The following is a 25,280-nucleotide window of genomic DNA, read 5'->3' as shown; positions in this document are numbered from 1 at the left end:
TTTCATCCTGTCCCCCCCAGCCCTTGTCAAAAGCCCCTTCCCAGCTCTCCTGTAACCCACTTCAGGCGCTGGAAGGCTGCTCTAAGGTTTCCCTGGAGCCTTCTCTTCTCCAGGCTGAACAGCCCCAGCTCTCCCAGCCTGTCTCCATAGGGGAGGTTCTCCAGCCCTCTGATCATCTTCACAGCCTCCTTTGGACCCACTCCAGCATCTCCATGTCCTTCATGGAATGGAATAGACCAGACCAGGTTGGAAAAGACCTCAGAGATCACCAAGTCCAACCTATCACCCAGCACCATCTGATCAACTAAACCATGGCACCCAAGGACCCCATCCAGCCTCTTCCTAAACACCTCCAGTGATGGTGACTGCACCACCTGCCTGGGCAGCACATCCCAAGGGCCAATCTCTCTTTCTATGAAGAACTTCTTCCTAACATCCAGCCTAAACCTCTCCTGGCACAGCTTGAGACTGTGTCCTCTTGTTCTGGTGCTGGGTGCCTGGGAGAAGAGACCAACCCCCTCCTGGCTTCAGGGAGCTGCAGAGAGCAAGAAGGTCTCCCCTGAGCCTCCTCTTCTGCAGGCTAAGCAACCCCAGCTCCCTCAGCCTCTCCTCCCAGGGCTGTGCTCCAGACCCCTCCCCAGCTTTGTTGCCCTTCTCTGGACACCAGAACTGGACACAGTGCTCTAGGTAGGGGTCTCATGAAAACAGAGCAGAGGGAGGCAATCACCTCCCTCATCCTGCTGGCCACATACCTCTTGATGCAGAAGGTTGTGTGAGCTGCAGCAATGCTGAGAGCGTGTGAGCTGACCCTTCCCTTTGCAGCTGCATGAACGTTTCTCCCTCTTGACATCTGCATTGATCAGGATTTTATTGATCTCTCTGGCAACATCTGAAGGCAGCTTCTTCCAGCTGAGGGCCTGAGCTCCCTCCTTTCTGAACTCATTTTTAAAGTTCCTCAGTCTCAGCAAGCAGCTGCTCTTTATTTGCAGTCTGTAATGAGCTGAGGAGGATTCCTACACAGCACTGGTTAAATATTTATCCCTAAACACCTCCAGGTGAGAACAGGTACACCAGAGCCATCTACCATACACATCCACCTGCACCTGCTGCTGTTTCTTGCACACAATTAACACCACTCAGATGTGTTGGGAGCCTCAGGCAGCAAGTGGAGGTTCAAGGCAGCAAAGGGTGGTTTGCATTTTCCTTCTGCTGGAGATTCTCAATGTTCTTCTTCCTCACCCATGAAAGCTGCCTGGGAGGTGTAATGGGGCAGGTGACAGAGAATTGTTCTGGGTTGGAAAAGACCTCTGAAATCATCAGGTCCAACCACAGAGCCAGCCCCACCATGGCCACTAAACCCTGTCCCCAAGTGCCATGGCCACACATTGAACACCTCCAGGGGTGGTGACTCCACCACCTCCCTGGGCAGCCTCTTCCAACTCCTGACCACTCTTGCAGGCAAGAAGTTGTTCCTAATCTCCAACCTAAGCCTCACCTGGTGCAACTTCAGGCCATTTCTTCTCTACTTTTATCACCTGATACTTGAGAGAAGCAAGCAGCCCACACCTGGCTCCAATTTCAGGCAATTGGAGGTAAAGAGAAGACCTCCCTCAGCTGCTCCTCATCAGCCCTGTGTTCTAGACCCTTCTCCAGCTTTGCTGCACTTCTCCCAACCTGCTCCAGCACCGGAAAGTCCTTCTTGGAGAGAGGAGCCCAGGAGCAGAGCACCAGAGAACTAAAATTGTGCTCTCAGGAGCATGGAGGGAAGCTGAGCATCCTGGCTGCTTGCAAAGAGCTAGACTGAACTGGCCAAGACTAGAAAAAGAGGAGGAGGAGGAGGAGGAACGTGAGTGGTTCCTCCTACCTCTTTAAGGGTGTCCCCACCCTTCCTGCTTCCTCAGTCCCTGCCCCTGAGGGCCAGGAGTTAAGAGGAGCAGGTTTGGCCCTTACAGAAAAGAAGGGGCAAGTGTCATGATCCCAGAGGAGATTCAGAGGCTCCTGGAAGGTAACTATGGCTTCTTCCTGCTCTTGCTCTGTGGGGGAATTCTTCTGTGGCTGGAGGGGAAGAAGCTGAAAAGCTTTCATTTTTTTTTTGCTGAGCTATGTGGGTCAGGACTGTGGGAGCTGCTGCTTCTCTAAAGCTGGTGGTTTCCAGGTCCTTGGGTTGTCTGCCTTCTCTGTCTCTAACCCAGGGAGAGCATAGGGGATGTGGCAGCCTGTCCTGATGGTTTTGTCCTCATTATGCTCAGGAGCTGACATGGTGGCTCCATGCCTCTGCTAGGGATGGGGAAAGCTCTGGTGGTCCCAGATGCTGTGGAAGGAAGGTTTGCATTCAAGGTTGAGGGGTGGCTTCTGGCTTGGTCAAAAGATGTCCTCACTGAGTGCCTTCAGCTGTAGCTCCACTGGTTAGCATTGCCAGGGTGAGACAAGGGATCAGGCACCAAGGGTAAGAGAAGTTTGTGTGCTGCAGTGGGGCAGCTCAGACAGCTTTTGCTTTGTGTGCTGTCTCCTGGCTTTAGCTGTTGTGCAACTGCTGGGTGTGAGCAGGCTCACCTGGGGGGGGGGGAGAGAAAGCTTCAAACTCCCTGAAAGTGAAGGGGCAGTGGAGACCAGCACTGGCTTCAAGCCCCATTTCTACTTCCTAAGCAGAATAGGACCTCCTGAGGCCTCAGCTTCTGAGGGGAAGGAGCTGTGCTGGGAGCTGCCAGCCTTGGCTTCAGTGTGTGTGTGCAAGGTGGCAGGGGGGAGGCTTCTGAAGCTGTTTTCCCTGGGTTTCTTCACCAGCTTGAGCTGCAACACCTCAGCACCTCCACTCCCTGATGTGCTTCGGTCATGCTGAACTCTTCCATCAGCATTTGCTTCCCAAATGAGTGCTGTAGGCAGCTTTGCAACCATTGCTGACCCCACGGTGGGGTCAGGAAAGGCTGGGTGAGAGAGGTGCTGTGCAGAGGTGACCACATCACCACCTGCCTCGAACTGAAAGGGGAGCAGCAGCCTTGCAGGCTGCTGGAGCAATGATGGAAGCTCAGTGCTGAGCAACACAAGCAGGTCTTGTGGGCACATCCTGCTCTCATAGATGTTGGGGGGTGCTGGGGGAGGACTCTTTGATGCCTTGCCAGTTGAGGTGGCTGTGGTGGGGTCTGCTTGGCTGCCTCAAGAGTTTTTCTGGTGGCCTTTTGTTTCCTGTCGTGTTGGTTCCTGGCAGCTTGAAACTCTTCCTGCTGAGACTGAAGAATCCTTCTTGCCTTTGCCTCTTCCCTGCTCTGAGATTGGATCACTCTTCCCCTCCGAAACTGGATCACTCTTTTCTTTGCCTCTCCCCCATCTGAAACTGGATCCCTCTTGCCTTTTGCTTCTTCTCTCTCTGAGATTGGATCACTCTCCCCACCCCTGAGGCTGGATCCCTGCTTCCCTCTGCCTCTCCCCCCACCCCTGAGGCTGGATCCCTGCTTCCCTCTGCCTCTCCCCCCACCCCTGAGGCTGGATCCCTGCTTCCCTCTGCCTCTCCCCCCACCCCTGAGGCTGGATCCCTGCTTCCCTCTGCCTCTCCCCCCACCCCTGAGGCTGGATCCCTGCTTCCCTCTGCCTCTCCCCCCACCCCTGAGGCTGGATCCCTGCTTCCCTGTGCCTCTCCCCCCACCCCTGAGGCTGGATCCCTGCTTCCCTCTGCCTCTCCCCCCACCCCTGAGGCTGGATCCCTGCTTCCCTCTGCCCCCCCCCCCCCCCCCCCAGCTCTGAGGCTGGATCCCTGCTTCCTTCTGCCTCTCCCCCCTGCTGCTCTGAGGCTGGATCCCCTCTGGATAACTTGCAGTCGTGGGCTCTGTCAGTCTGTGTGTTTGTGTGCAGCCTCCAAGCCCATCAAAGCTCTCTTCCAAATGCTTTGTGTCTTCCCCCAGATGTAGGTGTAAATTTCCTCCTCTGGTTTCTAATCAGGGAGGCTGCAGTGAAGTTCACCCTTTCAGCTGTTTGATGTGCAGCTCTTTATTGTTTGGTGCTGACACTTCTGTAAACAACTCATTTCTGCACCTGCCACCTTCCTTTAACTTAGATTATTTTCTTGTTAGCTGACTGTTTTTAATTGAAGGCTTCAGATCTCCTTCTGAAGCACAGCCTTTATTTGCTGACAGGTAGAGCAGGCTATGAATGGAGATTAATTGCATGTCACATACCTCCATATCAAACTTGCTGTGTCTTAACAATCTGCATGGTTCTGGAGGACTTCCTGTGGCTGAGGAGGTTGCTAGCTGCACAGGCTGGAAATGAAGGAGCTTCAGCCCTTGCAGGGCAAACTGCATCGCCATCAGGAGAGGTTAAAATGCAAAGATGTTGAAAAGTAAAGGTGATGTGTGGTGCTGCAGCTGGCTCCTTAGCTGGCGCCTGAAGGGGGCCTGCAGAAAGCTAGGGAGGGGTTTTGCAGTGCTAGGATGAGGGCCAATGGCTTTGAGCTGCAAGAGGAGAGATGGAGGCTGGAGTTGAGGAAGAAATTCTCGCCAGTGAGGGTGGGGAGACACTGGAACAGGTTGCCCAGGGAGGTTGTGGCTGCCCCCTCCCTGGAGGTGTTGAAGGCCAGGTCGAGCAAAGCCTTGAGCAACCTGGGCTGGTGCGAGGTGTCCCTGCCCATGGCAGGGGGGTTAGAACTAGATGATCCATAAGGTCCCTTCCAACCCAGTCTGACATTCAGTGATGTTAAGGTTTGGTCCATGGTGCAGGATTATTTATGTGCTGCACAGGTGCTGGTGGCTTCCTGCTGACGGTTGCGTTATCACCTCAGGCACCTCTGAGGTTGCAGTGGCTGAAAGCCAACACAATAAGGCTCTTCTCTCTACCCTGCAATCCTGCAGATGCTTCTGGTTTCCTGCTTCTGAGCAAGATGTGGTTGCAGCAGTGCTGTTACTTGCAGTTCCACCTTGCAAACGCTCGGCCCAAGTTTCACCGTCGCTGCCCTGGCAGCTAATTGCAAACAGTTTCACTTTGGGCTCTCAGCTGCTTTTGCTGTGGGGTTTCCCCCCCATTTGTTCGGCACAAACATCTTCTGGAGGCTGAAACAAGGGTTCAAAAAGCATGATGGGTCTCTGACAAACCCTCTGCATCTCTTTGTAGGAGACAAAGCAGCCTGGCAGTCTGATCCCCTTCTTGCTGCCTGCCTGGGTGGATGACCCCTTTCTCTAGGTCTTTGGATGCTCTTGGCTGTTGCTCCCCCATTTTTGCAGGGAGCTCTTTCCTGCCCTTCCTATGGCAGCTACATCTTATCTTTCAAGCCCAGAGGAGACACCACCTGCCCAAGGTCAGGGGAACCATAGCAGCAGCAGGACCATCCTCTGGTTTCCCATCAGCATTAACTGTTGAAGGTCCTTTCCATCCCACCCCAGTCTGTGGTTTCCCATCAGCATTAATTGCTAAAGATCCTTTCCATCCCAAGCTGATCTGTGATTTCCCATCAGCATTAACTGTTGAAGGTCCTTTTCATTCTAAATTAGTCTGTGGCTTCCCATCAGCATTAACTGTTGAAGGTCCTTTCCATCCCACCCTAGTCTGGGATTTCCCCATCAGCATTAACTGTTGAAGGTCCTTTGCATCCCACCCCAGTCTGTGGTTTGCTTGGAGAAATCAAATGTTTGACATTTGAAGACAAGAGGAAATAGCCTCAAGGTGCACCAGGAGAGGTTTAGGTTGGACATGAGGAAGAATTTTGTGGCTGCAGGGATGGGAGGGCGCTGGACCAGGCTGCCTGGAGAGGAATCACCATCCCTGGAGGTATTTAAGGGTCATGCAGTAGTAGTGCTTAGGGATGTGGTTTAGTCAAGGACTTGTCAGTGTCAGGTTAATGATTGGACTCAATCTTTAAGGTCTTCTCTATTCTGGGCAGTTCAGGGATTCTGTGGCACTAATTCCCCTGCCCATGGAGGTGTAAGATTTCTCCTGGCAACCTCCTGACGGCCAGGGAATAGAAAAGAGCTTGGTGGGGATGGGAGGGGGGGGAAGTGGAGGGAACACACATGGCATCTTAATACCTTCCAGCTCTGCTCATTGAGTGCTGATTAACTCCTAGAATTTAGTGCTGCCATTAAAAGGTTATTTACTACCTGGACTTCAGTGGCTGTGACATAACTCTCGTGCTGCCGTGCATCTCCTGCAGGATTCAAGTGGCTAACAGCAATTGCCTCTAGAAACTCCCCTGAAACACTTGATGAAATCTCAACTCTCTGGCTATATATATATTATTTTTTTCCTCTCTTACCTTTTACTTTTTTTCTTCCAGCTGCAGGAAATGAAAAGGAGAGCCCTGGAAACTTTCAGAGTGGATCACAGAGAGCCATCTATAAACATCAAGAATATAATGTTACCGACAAGCAGTAAAAACTAACATTAGGGTGATTTACTCTAGAGCTGCTTACATATTGCTCTTCCTGATCCACTTGGAGAGTTTATGGTTAGGCTTTCTTTTTCATTTCCTGCTGCTATAAACATAGTGGCTGGCTCTGAAAGAGCCTGGCTTGCACAAGTGACCCTGCTTCTGCCTATAACTTATCCAGCAGCTGATGTGTGCTGACATCCCAGTAAGTAAATCCTCTATTAGGGCTAATCACACACTCGTGGAGCTAATCTGTGCTTAAAAATGACAGAGGGATGCAAGGGATGGATATTTACACAAGTTCTGGGAGGGTTTTTATTCCCTCCCCACCCCCCCCACCCCTCTTGCTTGCTCTTCTGTGGAGATGCCACACAGGCTGCATTTCCACGGGGCTGTCTCTCCTGCTCACCCATTTCTGTGCTGGTTTTAAGCTGGTGTCTGTATCCTAAATTGGCCCCCTGAAGCAGTTAGCTCCTTGGAGTAAGATCTGAGATGGATGCTCTTGGGTGCTTTGGGTGTAATGTAAGTCATAGAATGGCTTGGCTTGGGAGGGACCTCAGAGTTGATCTCCCCCTAGTCAGATAGAACCTCCTGGGGTCCAGTTCGTGCCTGTTGTTCCTTGCCCTGTCCCTGGGCACCACTGAGCAGAGTCTGGCCCCAGCCTCTTGCCCCACAGCCTTTAGCTCTCGCTGACAATTGCTCAGATTCCCTCTGGGGCTGCTCTTCTCCAGGCTCTCAGTCTTTCCTCCTCACAGAGCTGCTCCAGGACCCTCAGCATCTTTGTAGCTTCCACGGGACTCTCTCCTGTAGTTCCTTTTATCTCTTGAGCTGGGGGAGCCTAGACCTGGACCCAGCGTTGCAGATGAAGCTTCATCAGGGCAGAGCAGAGGTGGAGGAGAACCTCCCCTAATCTGCTGGCCACCCTCTTCATAATGCCTCCAGGATGCCATGGTCTTCTTGACCACGAGGGCACACCGCTGGCTCCTGGTTATGGAGACAAGTGTTATGATCTGGTTTCACTCCTCATTCCTAGGCAGCTCTGGGGAGGGCTGAGTCTCTCTGCTCTTGCCCATCTGTCACTGTGAAGAGGAAGTGGGAAGAGGTCCCTATTTCTAGGGCATGACCACACATCAGCTTTGTGTCCTTCCTTATCTTCACTTTCAAGAGCTCCCTTTTTTATTTCCCCCCTCCTCCAAGCTCTAAGCCTTTCCTGAGTATGCCATGAGCAGGCAACACAGAGAAATGAGGGCCCCCCATTTTCACAGCAAAGGTATTGTGGCCTTTTGACCTCAAGATGTGCTTGCAGGGTGGAGGAGCTGCTTCTGTAAGGAGCTGTGGAGGTTCCTGGGGTGTGCTAAACAAGTGCTGGCAGCTGGAGCAGGAGGAGCTGAAAGTCTTGTGGGCAGGAGATTAAACTGCCATTGGTGGCACAGTATGGGGCTGGAGTGCAAGGCTGGAGAGGGTTCTGCATGTACAGCTCCATGGCTTTGGAGCCAATCTTTGCTAGGGGAAGGTAGCAGTGGCTCTGCTGCTGTGTCAGGGGTGATGTTCTCAGGACTTCTCCCAGCAGCTGGAGAGAAGCTCTGCCATCACATGCAAGACTTAGATCCTCTTCTACTCACAGTCACTTCAATGTCTTAACTTCTCCAAATGAAGTCTTCAGTCTGACAAGTTCCTAGACCAGGGTGTGTGGTACAATGCCTCAAGGGCTTCCCAGTGCAGAGCCAGGTCTGTGTTTCTCAGCCCAGAGCAGGGATCTCTTGCTTGTGAGAGTTAACCTCTAATTGTCTCTTTCCCAGATGCTGAAAGCTACCTGGCAGATGGACTGCAGAAGGAAAACTTGAGTGCTAAAGCAAGGGAGCAGAGGGATGCAATTCTCTTTGACTTCCAGCAAGTTAAAGCCAGGTTTGTGTTGTCTGTTTCTAATGAAAGCACTTCAGAGTAGTGGAGCAGGCTGCCAGGGAGGTGCTGGAGTCACCATTGCTGAAGGTGTTCAAGAAACCTGTGGGTAAGGCCCTTGGGGATGTGGTTTGGTGGTCATAGGTTGAAGGTTACACTTAAAGGTCTCTTCCAACAGACCCAATTCTAGGATTCTGTGAGCATCTTGCTCAACTCCCTTGCTTGAGCAGCTCACCCAGAGCAAACCCCAGAGGAACACATCCTGGAGGGGTTTGAATGCCTCCAGAGATGGAGACTTCACAACCTCTCTTTGCAGCCTGTTCCTCCATGAGAACATGAGCTGCATCCTTTGGAAGGGGGCCTGGAACACAAGCCCTGTGAGGAGAGGCTGAGAGAGCTGGGGTTGCTTAGCCTGGAGAAGAGGAGGCTCAGGGGAGACCACCTTGCTCTTTCCAACTCCCTGAAGGGGGGTTGTAGCCAGGTGGAGGTTGGTCTCTTCTCCCAGGCAACCAGCTTCAGAAGGAGGGGACACAGACTCAAGTTGTGCCAGGGGAGGATCAGGCTGGATGTTAGGAAGAAGCTCTTCACAGAGAGAGTGATTTGCCATTGGAATGTGCTGCCTAGGGAGGTGGTGGAGTTTCTGTCCCTGGAGTTCAAGCATAGCCTGGGTGAGGCACTTCGTGGTCTAGTCGGATAGGGCTGGGTTGGACTGGTTGATCTCGGAGGTCTCTTCCAACCTGGTTGATTCTGTGAAGGTCATTCTGCAGTGCTAGAGAAGAAATCAAGGCAAACAAACAGAGGAAAAGATTGCTGGGGGCTTAAATGAAACTTCCAGTCTCGGCTGCATTCTATTTTTGGCTAGAAATGCGATCCAGAGCTCGCTGTTAAGGCTCTAGTTGTAAGATATGAGTTGTGTCACTCGATGTTGAGGCCTGACAATAAAGCTGGGGGGGGGCTGAGTGATCCAAGCCTCCAGCTGAAATAAAACTGCTGTGGAGTGCCCTGAGAAGTGGAGAATTTTATCCTTTGGAAGGGCACAGCCAGACTCTATTCCCTGCAGTCCCACTGAAGAACTTTGCAAGATGCCCTGCTGTATCTTAATCGATCTTTCCTGCTGGCTAATTAAGCATCAGTTTTACTCAGCAGCTCGGGACTGGGTAATTATCAGCCTGGGTTGCCCTGAATAATTGAAAGGAGCTGAATGCAGGAGAGGGAAGCTTTGGGGAAAAATGAGGCTGTGGCACATCTCATGGCAGGACAGGATGGGGGTGTGTTTGGTGTGTGTGTGTGTGTGTCGGTGGCCTGCAGAACCATAGAGTGGTTTGGGTTGGAAGGGACCTCCAAAGGTCCTCAAGGCCACCCCTGCCCCCTACAGTGAGCAGCAATGGAGAAGAGAAGGCTCTGGGGGAGAGCTAATAGCAAGCTTACAGTATCTGAAGAGGGTTCAAGGAGGATGGAGACAGACTGTTTACCAAGACCTGTGGGGATAGGATGAGGCAATGGCTTCAAGGTAGAGCAGAGCAGGTTTAGACTGGATGATAGGAACAAGTTCTGCACCATGAGGGTAGTGGAACATTGCAACAGGTTGCCCAGGGAGGTGGTTGGGATCCCATCCCTGGCAATATTGAATTGCAGATGCTTCTGGAGGGGAAAATGAAGCCCTTGAGTAAAGACCCCAGGGCACTGCTGACTTCCTGTTTGTGCTTTATTGCCTGGGGGGGCATTTGGAAAGGTGGGGAAAGGGCAGAGTACAGAAATTTGCTTGCTCTGACCTGAGCCATTAAGGCAGTGGTTTGTGGTGGGAGATTCCAGTAAGGATGACTGCTCTGCTTTATTTGAAAGGTTCTGAGCAGGTCCTGCTGGGTAGGGGTGAAGCATGGCTTTGCCTCTTTGGGGAGCTGCCTGTGGCTTCTGTGGTGCTTGTTCAGGAAATCATCAGCCACTGCCTTCAGGAAGCTCCCTCCCCTCCCACCCCTTTCCCTGAGCAGCTCTGCTCCTCACCTTCCACCTCTGCAGGGTGAAACCCAACCCTGCGTGTAGGGTTTCCTTGTTTGGGTTCCTAATGGATGTGAGTAAACTGCTCACCATGCAGCTCTGCAAGGGAAGAGCTTCCTCCACTGTGATTATCCTGAGCCACTCTCAATAACTGTTCCTGGAACTTGGCCATCAGGTCTTTATATCCTTGCTCTCCCCGTGGCCTCATAACGTTCCCCCACCAGGAGGTTCGCTGATGACTCTAATGTGAACAAGTGGTTGGGCTTTATGTCTCCATGTGCTACCTGGGAGGATATATGGCTCCCATCTCACCCCAAGAAGCGTGGGAGGGAGGCAGTGGGTTGTGTTTGCAGGTTTTGCCTGGGCAGGCTGGGGGGTTTTGGCTGAAGGAGCCATGTCAGAGGCGCTGCAGGTGGTGGCTGTGGGGAGGTTGTCACCATGGGGTTGAGTTATGAGTCCCTGTGCCACTGTCAGCATTCACTTGGTTATTTAAAGCACAGTGTCATGTTGAAACAGGCCTCCCACAGGCCTGTCTTTTTTCTTTTCCCTCCCCCCTCCATACTAACTCAGATCTTGGAATACAATTAACCAGGTTGGAAGAGACCTCAGAGATCAGCAAGTCCAACCTATCACTCAACAATATCTCATCAACCAAACCATGGCATCAAGCACCTCATCAAGTCGCTTCCTAAACACCTCCAGGGATGGGGACTCCACCACCTCCCTGGGTAGCACATCCCAATGGCCAGTAACTCTTTCTATGAAGAACTTCTTCCTACCATCCAGGCTAAACCTCCCCTGGCACAGCTTGAGACTGTGTCCTCTTGTTCTGGTGCTGCTTGCCAAGGAGAAGAGACCAACCCCCACCTGGCTCCAACCTCCCTGCAGGGAGCTGTAGAGAGCAAGGTGGTTTCCCTCTGAGCCTCCTCTCCTGCAGGCTAAGCAACCCCAGCTCCCTCAGCCTCTCCTCCCAGGGCTGTGCTCCAGACCCCTCCCCAGCTTTGTTGCCCTTCTCTGGACACCTTCCAGCAGCTCAACATCTTTCCTAAGTTGAGGAGCCCAGAACTGGACACAGGACTCCAGCTGTGTCCTGAGCAGTGCTGAGCACAGGGCAGAATGACCTCCCCGCTCCTGCTGGCCACACTCTTCCTGATCCAGGCCAGGATGCCACGTAGCCCTGGGGCAGAGTTTTGTTTTTGTCCCAGAAATGACAGCTTTTGGAGCTTGCTTCTGTTTTTGGATCCCTTGGTGCCCAGGCTTCGTTTCAAGCTGTTCCTTGGGAGCATCACTGCTGCTCCTCCTCGTGTCCTAACAAAAGCAGCTGCAGAGCGAGCAGCAGATGTCCAACACCTGGGATGAATCTGATACATGACTCCACTTGGGAACACAAACCCATTCTTGTCCTTTAGCAAGAGCAATAACTACAAAAAAGGAGGAGGGGGTGGGTGGGTGGTGGAAAGCAGGAGTTTTCTTGCTGTTAAATGACCTCACCTCAGCGTTTCGACACGTCTGGAGCAGCCCTGATGGCAGGGGGTGAGCTGGGGAGAAGGAGATTTAGTTAAAAATATGGAGATAAATAGTTCCTGCAGCTCCTTGGAGTCAGCTACTCATTTAAAGTCCCTGTTGGAAGGCAGCTTTTGCATTGATGGAAACAAATTCTTTGGATTTTCTCTCCCTTTTCTCCCCTCCTTTCTCCCCTGAGGTGAAATTTCATAGTGCAAGGCAGACCTGTGGGATATCAAAAAGCAGAGATGAAGGAGGGGGGGAAAAGAGGCTTAGTAAATGCTGGGTTTCTCACTTACACCCACTAGGAAATCCAAAATAGACACTGAAACTCTACCTTTAATTTGCCCCAGTGTGGCAAGAACAACAGCAGGAACCTGAGGGCCAGTCCTGCTCCTCATAACTAATAGGCACAGGACCATTTCCCAACGTTCCTCCCAAGAGCAAGGAGCTCCAGCATGGACCAGGCTCTTCATTTCTGCAGAGCAAGCCCTCAGACTGATCAGGATCAGTCTCTCTTTTTGTTTCCAGTGGTATTCAGTGTCAGGACAAAGAGGTAAAGGGCACAAACTGGAGCCTTAGGAGGCTCCATCTCAATGTGAGGAGAAACTTCTTCACTTTGAGGGTGGTGGAGCACTGCAGCAGCTGCCCAGAGAGGTGTTGGAATCTCCACCTCTGGAGAGATTCCAAACCTGCCTGGAGATTGTGGTGCTGGGCAGGCTGCTGTGGGTGAGCCCTGCTTTAGGAGGGGGTTGGACTGCATGACCTCTGGAGGTCCCTTCCACACACACCACCTCCCCATGCTGGGATTCTGTGTAATTCTACTGCCTTGCTGTCTAACCCTCCTCAAAGCTTCCCAGTGCTGATCACAGAATCATAGAGTGGTTTGGGATGGAAGGGACCTCCAAAGGTCATCTTAGTCCAACCCCCACTGCAGGGACATCTTCTGTTAGATCAGGTTGCCCAGAGCCCTGTTGAGCCTGACCTTGAGTATCTCCAAGGATGGGGCCTTAACTACTTCCCTGGGTGACTGTTGCAGTGTTCCAGCACCCTCATGGTAAAGAATTTCTTCCTAGTGTCCAACCTAGATCTCCTCTTCTCTCATTTCAACCCCTTGCCCCTTGTCCTATCACTGCAGCCCTTTGCAAACAGCCCCTCTGCAGCCTTCTTAGAGCAGCCTGCCAGTACCTGAAGGGGGCTACAAGGTCTCCTTCTCTTCTCCAGGCTGAGCAGCCCCAGCTCCCTCAGCCTGTCCTCGTAGCAGAGGTGCTCCAACCCCCCTGATCACTTTGGTGGGCCTCCTCTGGACCTGCCCCATCAATGTCCTTCCTGTGCTGAGGGCACCAGAGCTGGATGCAGTAGAATAGAATAGAATTAAGCAGGTTGGAAGAGACCTTTGAGATCATCCAGTCCAACCTCTCACCCAACACCATCTAATCAACTAAACCATGGCACCCAAGCACCCCATCCAGTCTCTTCCTAAGCACCTCCAGTGATGGTGACTCCACCACCTCCCTGGGCAGCCCATTCCAATGGCCAATCACTCTTTCTATGAAGAACTTCTTCCTAACATCTACCTTACTCCAGGTGAGGTCTTACCAGAGCAGATCAACCTCTCTGGATCTTCTGATCCCATCCCATCAGTGAGGGGAAGTCTCCCCATGGTCCTTTGTGGGGTAGAGGTATCCCAACAGGGTTGCAAAGCCTTCACTAATGGAAACCCCTCCCAAACTTTGGTCTGAAGCAGCGTGTTTGGCCTGCTTTAATATACTTCTAACCTTATTAATTACATTTATTACTTCCATTTCCCACCTTCTCCTCGAGTTGTGAGATTGAAATGAGAGGAAAATGCAATTTCAGGGTAATTTTGCTTCATTAGTGTTAAATGCACTGCCTGTAATTCCTCCCAATATGAAACTCATTATGCTGGATAACGTGTGAGCCCAAGATAAAAAGGAATTTAAGGATGTGACCTGATGGGCAGATAATTGAGCTCAGCACATTAATGCCAGGGCTGGACTCTAGCCCCACCACATTGTCCTTAATTAGGCAAAGTGCTGCTCTCCTCCTTCATGTTCTTCAGAGAGCTGAAATTTATTTGCTCAGCAGGGAAATGATCTTGCTGAGCAGGGTTTTGTTCACACTTACTTTGGCCATTAAATACAGATTTATACTGGGGGAAAGGGGGGAGAGAAAATCCTGGACCTGTCCCCTCCAAAGGGGAGCTTGGACCTGTAAGGATTTCCATTTTCTACTGCCTGTCCACTTTTGGGCTCCCCCCAGTTCAGGAAGGACAGGGAAGCACTAGCTGGAGTCCAGCAGAGGCTCTGAAGCTGCTGAGGGGCCTGGAGCATCTCTGTGAGGAGCAAAGCCCCCCCTGGGGCTGTTGAGCCTGGAGAAGGGTAGCCCCAGAGGGGATCTGCTCAATGCTGATCATCCAAGGATGGAGGTTGTGAGGCTGGGGCTGGACCCTTCTCAGGAGCTACTGACAGGGCAAGGGGTAACAGCCCCAAACTGCAACTGGAGGCTTCACCTTATCTTAAGGAGGACTTTCTTTGGTGTGAGGGTGCTGGAGGGCTGGAGCAGGCTGCCTGGATAGGTTGTGGAGTCTCCTACTGTGGAGAGCTTCCAACCCCACCTGGCTAGAGTGCTCCTGGGCAAGCTGCTGTGGGTGCCCTGCTTTAGCATGGGGGCTGGGTTGGAGGATCTCCTTCCAACCCTCCCCCCCCCCCCCCCCCCCCCCCCCCCCCCCCCCCCCACTATTTTATGACTCTAAAAGTGAACTTTTGGACTTGGTTTTACTCTTGTGCCCCTGCTGGGGAATCTCTGGTTGGGGGACACATGAGTGTGCCCTGCAGCAGCTGCTGTTAATGGAGATCTAAAGCCTCTCACCACCCCACACCAGTACAGCTGCTCCTGGGTGTGTGTGAGCACAGGAATTCCTTTAGTTTTCAGCAGTCAAGTCAAATGCTGGCCATGATGATTATTTCTTTTTAAGGTCTGGTAAAGTTTCTGTCAGGATGTTCCCAATTTATTCCTAGTCTCTTGGTAGGGGATTGAATTTTCCCTCCTTTGGAGGGCTGCTGAGGGAGGAATTCTCCTTGTGGGAAGATGGAAGGGGCACAAATCCACTTCAGCTGCTAGCATGTTCTACCTGCTTCCATAGAATTGTTTCAGTTGGAAAAGACCTCCAAGATCATCCTGATCAACCATCAACCTAAGGCAACCATGGCCATTGAACCATGCCCCCCAAGTGCCATGGCCACAGGTTTCTTGAACCCCTCCAGGGATGGGGACTCCACCACCTCCCTGGGCAGCCTCTGCCAATCCCTGACCACTCTTGCAGCAAAGAAATTTTTTTCCTGATATCCAACCTAAATCTCCCCTGGTGCAGCTTGAGGCCATTTCCTCTCATTCCATCACCTGCTATTAGGGAGGAGAGACTGATCCCCATCTCACTCCAACCTCCTTTAAGGGAGCTGGAGAGAGCAATGAAGTCTCCCCTCAGCCTTCTCTAAGGTGACCAATCTCAGCTCCCTCAGCAGCTCCTCCCCAGCCCTGTTCTCCAGACCCTTCCCCAGCTTTGTTGCCCTTCTCTGGACCCACTCCAGCCCCTCAATGCCCTTCTTGGAGTGAAGGTCTCAAAGCTGACCCCAGGATTCAAGATGTAGCCTCAGCAGTGCTGAGCACAGGGGACAATCGCTTCCCTGGTCTACTGGCCACACCATTTTTGATCTAGGTTAAGATGCTGGTGGTCTTCTTGACCACCTGGGCACACTGCTGGCTCATCTTCAGCTGCTGTCAACCAGCACTACCAGGTCCCTCTCTGCTCCAAGCCTGGGGTGGTTGTGGCCAAATTGCAGGACCCAGCATTTGGCTGCTTTGAAGCTCAAAGAGTTGGCCTTGGCCCATTGATCCAGCCTGGCCAGCTCCCTTTGCAGAGCCTTCCTACCTTCCAGCAGGTCAACACTGCCTCCCCCCCCAATTTAGTGCCATCTGCCAACTTACTGAGGGTCCACTCAACTCCCTCATCCAGATCATTGATGAAGACATTAAAGCTGAACTGGTCTCAGTACCTGGGGTGACTGTGGCCATTGACTCTGCCAGTAATGCAGTTTGGTGCCTCCTGGCTTTGTCTCCTTTCAGTAATTTGCATCATTTTTCCCTTCCAGCTGATAAAATTACCCCCTGGTTCCTTTCCCCCCCTTCCCCCCCCAATCCATTTCCTTCTGAATGCATTGTTAATCTGAAACCTGAGGACTGCAAATGATTGAAATGCTGTAACCAGAGGCTTTGCATAGCTGCTGCTGCTGCTCCTCTAGCATTTAACTGAGAAATGCATTTGAAGTGGTTTGTAACTGACTTTGCTAATGGTCAGCAGCTCCCCAAACCCATTTTCATCTCTTGGGTTTGTTGTTTCTCCCCCCCCCACCCCCCCATCCTCTTGTCCAGCATTGATTGTTAAAAGTGGTGTGTGTCTTTTCCTACCCCCTCCCTTCCCCTGCCAACATTAAAACCCAATGAATGTTGTGCACCAAACAAATTAGACTGCCCTGAGACAGCTAATTTAATAACATCTGTGGTGATCTTAGTGCTCTTAATTGGACAGGAGAGGGGGAGAAAAAAAAAGATCCAGGAAATTTGATCGAAACCTGACTTGATTTTTATGGTTCCTGCTGAAATTGAGTCTGAGAGGAAAGTGGGTTTTAGACTTTTATAGATGTCAGGAGCTGCAAAGGGACCATTAGAAGCATCAGGTTTGACCCCCTGCCTAATACAGACCGTAAGGTTTCAGACAGCAGCTCTTGCTTCTGGTCCCAAATGAGTCTGGGTTTGACTCCTTTTGGTCTGGTGTTGACTCCCTCTGAGTTGGAGTTGACTCCCTCTTGGATCTGAACCTGACTCCCCTTTGGGTCTAGGGGATTGACTCCCTTTTGGATCTGAACCTGACTCCCCTTTGGGTCTAGGGGATTGACTCCCTTTTGGATCTGAGTTGGAGTTGACTCTCTCTTGGATCTGAACCTGACTCCTCTTTGGGTCTGGGGGATTGACTCCCTCTGAGTTGGAGCTGACTCCCTCTTGGATCTGAACTTGCCTCCCCTTTGGGTCTAAGGGGTTGACTCCCTCTGAGTTGGAGCTGACTCCCTCTTGGATCTGAACCTGCCTCCCCTTTGTGTCTGGGGGGCTGACTACCTCTTTGCGGCTTGGGGTGGATTCCCTCTTGGGTCTCTTCTCCCAGGCAACCAGCACCAGAACAAGAGGACACAGTCTCAAGCTGTGCCAGGGGAGGGTTAGGCTCAAGGTGAGGAGAAAGCTCTTCCCAGAAAGAGTATTTGGCCATGGGAATGTGCTGCCCAGGGAGGTGGTGGAGTCCTCATCCCTGGAGGTGTTTAGGAAGAGCCTGGATGAGGCCCTTGGTGCCATGGTTTAGTTGATCAGATGGTGCTGGGTGACAGATTGGACTTGATGATCTCTGAGGTCTTTTCCAACCTGGTTAATTCTTTTCTGTGACTGTAAGGACATGAAGTTTCCTGTTGGGAACAAAGCTTTCTGGCAGACCTGCCTGCTTTGGGACTTGATTTGCCTTCCCACCATGACAACAGCGTTTTCTTCTCCTCTTTCCTTGTGGTAATTCTCTCCCCCTTGCCCATCTTTGAGGTCTGCTTATGCTGTTGAGTTGCACTTTTGATTGGGTCCAGCTGGAGACACTGCTACTAGGAGGCTGATGGATTGGAACTGGGGTCTGTGTGTTTGTCAGGAGCAAAGAACATAAACATTTCCAGAGAAGGGGAGCCCCTCTGATGTTTGCTCCTTGAGTGCCTAACCTCAAAGGCTCCACCAGCATGAGAAAGAGTTTGTGTTTGGAACAGAATAAATCTGGGGGGCTTCTTCCTGTCTGCTCCCCTCCAGCCCCACCCAGACATGCCTGGATGAGGTGAGAGGGGTGGTGGGTGGCTTGTTGTAAGCTTGTAGGATGTCTTTTGTTACACTTTTGGCAGCTCAGCACTGGTTCTTTGGCTTTGTAAGGGAAATCAGATATTTTGGGGGTGAGTTCCTTGCTTTCTGTATGCTGCATCCACCAAAAAAACCACATCTCAAGAGATTCCTTTGTGTGAGGTCATTTTGCTGAAGTCAGTAAATCACTGGACAGGAGGTTCCCCTCCCCACTCTCCCCTCCATCTCCTCCGACTTTCTTAAGGTCTGATGTGAATTGGACCTGCACCAAGGGAGGTTTAGGTTGGATGCTAGGAGGAATTTTGTTGCTGCAAGAGTGGTCAGGGATTGGAACAGGCTGCCCAGGGAGATGGTGGAGTCCCCATCCCTGGAAGGCATTCAAGAAACATTTGGACATGGCCCTTGGGGCTGTGGTTTAGTGGCCATGGTGGGGTTGGGTTGATGGTTGGACTTGGATGACCTTGGAGGTCCTCTCTGACCCAAACAATTCTATGACAGAGCACTTTGGGGCATGGTTTAGAGGCCATGGTGGGGTTGGGTTGATGGTTGGACTGGATGATTCTTCAAGTTGTTTTTTTCTCCCCCAGCCTTAATGATTCTATAAAGCTCTTGCCTGTGCTTTGCTTTAATTGGTTCTCCTGGAGGACTTCCACCAGCAGCTGGGGGCTAGGAGCTTTTGGAGTCAAGTGCAGACCTGACCAAACATTTTGCCTGTTCTCAAACTTTCTGCTTAAAGCCAGGGCTGAGAAGGCTTTCACTTTTGATGCTTAATTGTTTAGTAAGGTTGGGAAATGTCAAACTTGATCCCAAGGCAAATAAGCTCCAAATAAAGATGCAGTTGACTAAGGATTAGCCCTCTTGCTTCTAGCTTAGGCTGTCAGCCTCAAGGCAGGAGCAATTACAGTTTCTCTCCTAATTATTTGCTGTCAGAAGTTATTGGGCTATAACTTTCAGGGTAAGCCTCCTGCAAAGCTCAAGGGCCAGAGGTGGTGTAGCTGTGGGTGTAGCAGAGGTGTAGCTCACTTGTCAGTGAGAGCTGTCTCAGCTGACAACAAAAATCAGAACTAGCCTCAAGCTCTGTACTTTGGAGCGTGGCCCAAGATGATGAAGTCCTCCTGCTGGCTGGGTTCCTCCTCCTCCTCACCGTGCAGGAACGTGTTTTGTGCTGAATGAAGGCTGTGGAGATGATTGTGGGACTAGAAGATCTCTTGTAGGAAGAAAGGGATTTGGGGCTCTCTAGCCTAGAGAAGACTGGGGGTGGGGTGGTGGTCATCTGATCAATGCTTATGAATACTTAAAGGGTGGGTGACAGGAGGATGGGGTCAGGATGCTGTCAGTGGTGCCCAGTGACAGGACAAGAGGTCACAGGCATAGACTTGGATATAGGAAGCTCCATCTAAACATGAGGAGAAACGTCTTTGTTGAGGGTGCTGGAGCCCTGGAGCAGGCTGCCCCAGAGAGGTTGTGGAGTCTCCATCTCTGGAGAGCTCCCAGTCCCACCTGGCCTTTGTGATCCTGGGCAAGCTGCTGTGGGTGCCCTGCTTTAGCAGGGGGTTTGGACTGGGTGAGCTCCAGAGGTCCCTTCCAGCCCCCACCATGCTGGGATTCAGTGATCCTATAACAGTGGCTCAGGGCTATAGGTAGAGTTGAACCAGCCCTATTTGCTACCTAGGTTGTTGCAGTAAAAAAAGAGCATTTTGCCCAAATCACTGCAAAAAGAGCCTCTTCTGTCCACCTCTGAAAATATGACTCACTGATCACCTAAGGCTGAAGTTACCTGCAGCAGATGGGAGGAGGATACACAGAGTGAAAGTCATCCTTCCCTTCATCCTTTCTGAGATACATACAAAACATAGAACCATAGCGTGGTTTGGGATGGAAGGGACTTCTAAAGGTCATCTTGTCCAGCCACAGGAGGTCAGGGGTTGGAAGGAACCCAAAGAGATCAAGTCCAACCCTCCTGCCAGAGCAGGACCATACAATCTAGCTCAGGTCACAGAGGATCACATCCAGACAGGCCTTGAAAATCTCCTGAGAAGGAGACTCCACAACCCCTCTGGGCAGCCTGTTCCAATGCTCTGTGACCCTCACAGTACAGAAGTTCCTCCTTGTGCTGAGGTGGAACCCTCCTGCAGTGAGCATCCTCTGCTAGATCAGGTTGCCCGGAGTCCTGTTGAGCCTCACCTTGGATATCTCCAAGGATAGAGCCTCAACCACCTCCCTGGACAACCTGTTGCAGCAGCCTCCTGGTGCAGAACTTGTTCCTCACATCCAATCTCCATCTGCTCTTCTCTCATTTCAAACCATTGCCTCTTGTCCTATCCCTGCAGCCCTTTGCAAGCAATCCCTCTGCAGCCTTCTCACGGCCCCCTTCAGGTACTTGAAGGCTGCTCTGAGATCTCCCTGGAGTCATCAGGGAGGGAGAGAGAGAAATCCTACTGAAGGCACCACGGCATCAATGTGGTAATTGCCTTTTTTTTTTTAAGCTTGGGAGAAAAGTAATTTATTCAAGAGGTCTTTTCCCCCCCATCCCCACCCCTTGCAGTCAGTGGCAGATGAAGGAATTAGCTCATTGCTCTTTCATCTTCCCCAAGAACAAGACCCTCTTCCTCCTTCCCTCCTTTCCACCCATCCACTTTCATTCCCTGCTTAAGCCTTTCCAGAGTGCAAATGATCAAAGCAGGAGATTAAAGACACATCCTGATCTGAGGAGATTGGGGGTTTTTTTTTGACTCTTTCCTTCTGCTAAGAGGGAGGGAGGGTGGGGAAAGCCAAACCAACCCCAAACCCACCAAAACCCAAGCGAAACACCTCTTTGGTATTTCCTATCCCCCCCCTCCACTCCCTAAATTTGATCAGAGGGAAGCTAAAAGGAACTTGCTGGCCCAGTAGGAAATGGAACTCAATGTGGAGGTTGTTTTTTGGTTGGTTTGCTGGGTTTTGGTGGTGTTTTTTTTAAGCCATTTTAGTGTATTAAAAATGACAGAGGTTAGAAACAAAGCTCTTCCACTCTTATTGAACTGGAATTAGAAGTGACAGAAAATCATTTTGGTCCTGGTGCAGTAAATGTTATCACTAAAACATGTTCAGGGGAGATTAGGAAGGTCTCTCAAGCACAAGAGACAAAAGTTCACCAAACAAGAAGTGATATTTTTGGGTGTGTTTGTCCTTGTTTCCCAGGAGTTGTCTGTTCAGGAGACAAAAGTATTTCACCTCTCAGGGATGTTGCATTTGTGGGGATCATAGAATTGTTAGGGTTGGAAGGGACCTCAAGGATCAGCCAGTTCCAAGCCTCCTGCCATGGGCAGGGACACCTCACAGCACAGCAGGTTGCTCACAGCCACCTCCAGCTTGGCTGCAAACACCTCCAGGGATGAGGCTTCCACCACCTCCCTGGGCAACCTGTGCCAGGCTCTCACCACCCTCCTGGGGAACAACTTCCTCACATCCAATCTGAATCTCCCCACTTCTAGTTTTGCTCCATCCCCCCCAGTCCTATCACTCCCTGATGACCTAAAAAATCCCTCCCCAGCTTTCTTGGAGCCCCCTTCAGATCCTGGAAGGCCACAATTAGGTCTCCTTGGAGACTTCTCTTCTCCAGACTGAACAGCCCCAACTCCTTCAGTCTTTCCTCATAGGAGAGGAGCTCCAGCCCTCTGCAGAGCAGAGACTGAGCCCTGAGAGAAGATGATTTCTCAAACTGAATCACAGACAGAGAGAGTTGGGGCTGTTCAGTCTGGAGAAGAGGAGGCTCCAAGGAGACCTCATTGTGGCCTTCCAGCATCTGAAGGGGGCTACAAGAAAGCTGGGGAGGGACTTCTGAGGGGTTCAGGGAGTGATAGGACTGGGGGGGATGGAACAAAACCAGAAGTGGGGAGATTCAGATCAGATGTCAGGAAGAAGTTCTTCCCCAGGAGGGTGGTGAGAGACTGGCACAGGTTGCCCAGGGAGGTGGTGGTGTGGTTCCCCTAACCTTGGGCAGGTGCTGCCAGCTCTCTGGGCATGAGAGACGAGATGTTAGCTGCCACAGGAAGGGGAGGAAAGAGCTCCTTGTAAACATGGGGAAGCACTGGCAAGAAGATCCAAAAACCCAGGGAAATTTGCAGCCCTCTCTCACTCCAAAGCACTTTGGCTCTTTCCACCATAATCCAGCTGTTGGTTCTCTCTGAGCTCCTTCTCTCAGGGAAGTTTCTTCTCTCTGGGCACATTTATTATCATCATCTTCATCATTATTATTAATTTGGTGATCCAAAGCAACCAAGTCAAACAAATATTATGCCCTTAATCAGAATGCTGCTGTTGTGTTCTAATTAATCTGTGTCAGTAGCTTGGATGTTTGTGTTAAATCATTTTCTTCATGAAAGCTTTTAATGAGGAAACAAATTGATTGGAGTTTTCTCCTTTCCCCCCTTCCCCCCTTTACCTATTGGATTCTTGCCACTAATGCCCAGAGCCCAACCCTTTGGTGCCCATCTTTGAGCACAAGCTCTATGAGGAGAGGCTGAGGGAGCTGGGGTTGCTTAGCTTGGAGAAGAGGAGCTTCAGGGGAGACCACCTTGCTCTCTCCAGCTCCCTGAAGGGAGGCTGGGGGTTGGTCTCTTCTGCCAGGCAAGCAGCACCAGAACAAGAGGACACAGTCTCCAGCTGTGTCAGGGGAGGTTTAGGCTGGGTGTTAAGAAGAAGCTCTTCACAGAGAGTGATTTGCTATTGGAATGTGCTGCCCTGGGAGGTGGTGGAGTTGCTGTCCCTGGAGTTCTTCAAGCAAAGCCTGGATGAGGCACTTAGTGCCATGGTCTAGTTGGATAGGGCTGGGTTGGACTGGATGATCTTGGAGGTCTCTTCCAAGCTGGTTGATCCTATGAAGGCCATTCTGCAGTGCTAGAGGAGAAATCAAGGCAAACAAACAGAGGGAAAGATTGCTGAGGGCTTAAATAAAACTTCCAGTCTCAAGCAGCACCTGAACAAGAGGCCACAGTCTCAAGCTGTGCCAGGGAAAGTTTAGGCTGGAGGTGAGGAGAAAGTTCTTCCCAGCAAGAGGAAGTAGCCATTGGGATGTGCTGCCCAGGGAGGTGGTGGAATCCCCATCCCTGGAGGTGTTCAAGGAAGGCTTGGATGTGGCACTTGGAGCCATAGTTTAGTTGTCAGGAGGTGTTGGGTGCTAGGTTGGACTTGATGATCTCTGAGGTCTTTTCCAACCTTATTGATTCTATGATCTTGCCTCTGCATGGGTCACTGTGGTTTATCTTCAAGACTTCCTCTGTTTCCAAAGCTCACCAGTGCTGTGCCCCTAGGAAAGTGACTCAAAGTGGGAGAGATGAAGGAATTTTCTTGCTGTGGGCAGTGTGTGTCCTGCCATCCATGCCCCTGCTGCTCTGAGGGAAGGGGTGAGGCGAGCTGGAGAAGAGTGGTGGAGTAAGAGGGCCAATGGCATCCTGGGGTGCATCAAGAAAAGTGTCCCCAGCAGGTTTAGGGAGGTTCTATTCTGCCCTGCTGAGCCCACCCCTGGAATGATGTGTGCAGTTTTGGACTCCCCAGTTTGAGAGACAGGGATCTGCTGGACAGAGCTATGAGGATGGTGAAGGGACTGGAACATCTCTGATATGGAGAAAGAGAGACCTGGGGTGGTTTAATGTGGAGAAGGGAAGGCTGAGAGGGGATCTGATCAGTGTCTATAAATACCTGAGGGGTGGGTGCCAAGGTGAAGGTGCCAGGCTCTTTGTGGTGGTGCCCTGGAAGAGGTCAAGGAACAATGGCTAAGCTGGAACCCAGGGGGTCCCACTGCAACAAGAGGAGAAACTTCTTTGGTGTGAGGGTGCTGGAGCCCCTGGAGCAGGCTGCCCAGAGAGGTGGTGGAGTCTCCTTCTCTGGGGACTTTCAAAACCCATCAGGATGTGTTCTTGTGTGACCTGCCCTGTGTGACCCTGCTCTGGAAGGGAGGGTTGGACTCGAGGATCTCTGGATCCGCTCCAGTGCTCCATCACAGAACAGCTGGAAAAGACCTCAAAGATGGAAACTTTTGAGACTTGTCAGGAGGAGATGATGTGCAGGAGGTGCCTTGGGTGCAGCAGAGGACGTTGCTGGGGCCAGCTGGCATCTGTAGGGCTCTGCAATTCCTCTTGAAGCTCCTCGCACAGAATGTGTGGTGACCATTTGCTGGGTTCCTGGCAGCACTTCTGGTGTAATTGTTCCATCTGTCACTTATTCATCAGGCTGGAACAAAGAAATCATCAAGAAAATAGTGCAATGATGCTTTTTTTCTCTTTGGTCTTTTAGGTACCACTTGGAATTTGTGCCCCGAGGTGAGTACAAGGCAGGGGAAGAGGTTGGGGTGCAGGGGGTGGGGGTGAGTTCTCCCTGGTGTGAGCTTGGGGAGCAGGGGAGGCCTGGCTGCTTGTGATGCTTTCTGTGCAAAGCCAACAAGCAGAGGAGCTGAAAGTGAGACAAAGCTGGGGAGGGGTCTGGAGCACAAGCCTGTGAGGAGAGGCTGAGGGAGCTGGGGTTGCTTAGCGTGGAGAAGAGGAGGCTCAGGGGAGACCTTCTTGCTCTCTACAACTCCTTGAAGGGAGGCTGTAACCAGGTGGAGGTTGGTCTCTTCTCCCAGGCAAGCAGCACCAGAACAAGAGGACACAGTATCAAGCTGTGCCAGGGGAGGTTTAGGTTGGATGTGAGGAAGAAGTTCTTCCCAGCAAGAGAGATTGTTCACTGGGATGTGCAGCCCTGGGAGGTTGTGGAGTCACCATCCCTGGAGGTGTTTAAGAAGAGCCTGGATGAGGCACTTGGTGCCAGGGTTTAGTTGATCAGATGGTGCTGGGTGATAAGTTGGACTTGATGATCTCAAAGGTCTTTTCCAACCTGGTTAATCCTATTCTGTTGAATCTGTAGCTGTGTGGCAGTTCTGAGGGGTGGTAGGGGGCAAAGCTGCGGTGGTGGTCTCCAGCAGGAGCTGGGGGGAGCAGCAGAAGTCCCTTTGCCCTTCCCCTTGAGAGCAGGTGGTGCCAAAATCCGGTGCTGAGGCCAAGGTCTCACCTTGGGCAAGGCCAGGAAATACTTCTTGCAGAGCTTCTGCTGCCAGAAAAGGCTTCAAGTTCAGGGAGGGGCAGCACATTCCCATGGACCACTGGCTTGGGAGCAGTGGTAGTTAACCTTCAGCCAAGTGTCCTCCAGTCTCATTGCTTCACCTTAGCCTGAACTTGAGATGGAATCTCCCCCCAGGTGTAGCCAAATGGTCAGGCTGTAAATTTCTCCCGAGCGTGACCATCCCTTGTTAGGTCTCTTAACAAGCTGGGAGAGTCTGAGGGTGACTTTGATCTTCATTTCCTCAGTTACAGGGGTGATGATTTAAACTTGCCAGGGTGCCTGCAGGTCACAGGCCACATCACTTGGTATTTCTGCATATTTGAAGGCTAAATGATGGATAGATATTGGCTCAGAGCCGACCTGGAGCTGCTTTCACTCTCTCTTAGGTGGGTGAAGCCCAGCTCTGACCCCCAGGTTGGAGTTTTTGGTACATCTAGCTTGCAACTATGGCACATGCTTGGCTTTCTTCCCCCCCCTTAATAATGGTTGTGGTAAGAGG

The 25,280-nt window shown here is 51.5% G+C and overlaps 1 protein-coding gene across 1 annotated transcript in view; it reads left to right on the top strand.

The window, feature by feature from the left end:
- Positions 1-1,971: 1,971 nt before the first annotated feature.
- Positions 1,972-25,280, top strand: part of SKAP1 (src kinase associated phosphoprotein 1) — a 202,012-nt gene continuing 178,703 nt past the window's right edge. The window contains exons 1-3 of the mRNA XM_054176923.1: positions 1,972-2,005; positions 8,152-8,257; positions 23,978-24,003. Of these exons, the coding sequence (XP_054032898.1) occupies positions 1,972-2,005; positions 8,152-8,257; positions 23,978-24,003 (166 nt within the window). The remainder of the gene's footprint in view (positions 2,006-8,151; positions 8,258-23,977; positions 24,004-25,280) is intronic.

The sequence above is a fragment of the Dryobates pubescens genome, chromosome 36 (genome assembly GCF_014839835.1).
Source record: "Dryobates pubescens isolate bDryPub1 chromosome 36, bDryPub1.pri, whole genome shotgun sequence".
NCBI lineage: Eukaryota > Metazoa > Chordata > Aves > Piciformes > Picidae > Dryobates > Dryobates pubescens.
The sequence above is the reverse complement of the archived record's forward strand: the minus strand, read 5'-3'. Positions and strand labels throughout refer to the sequence as shown.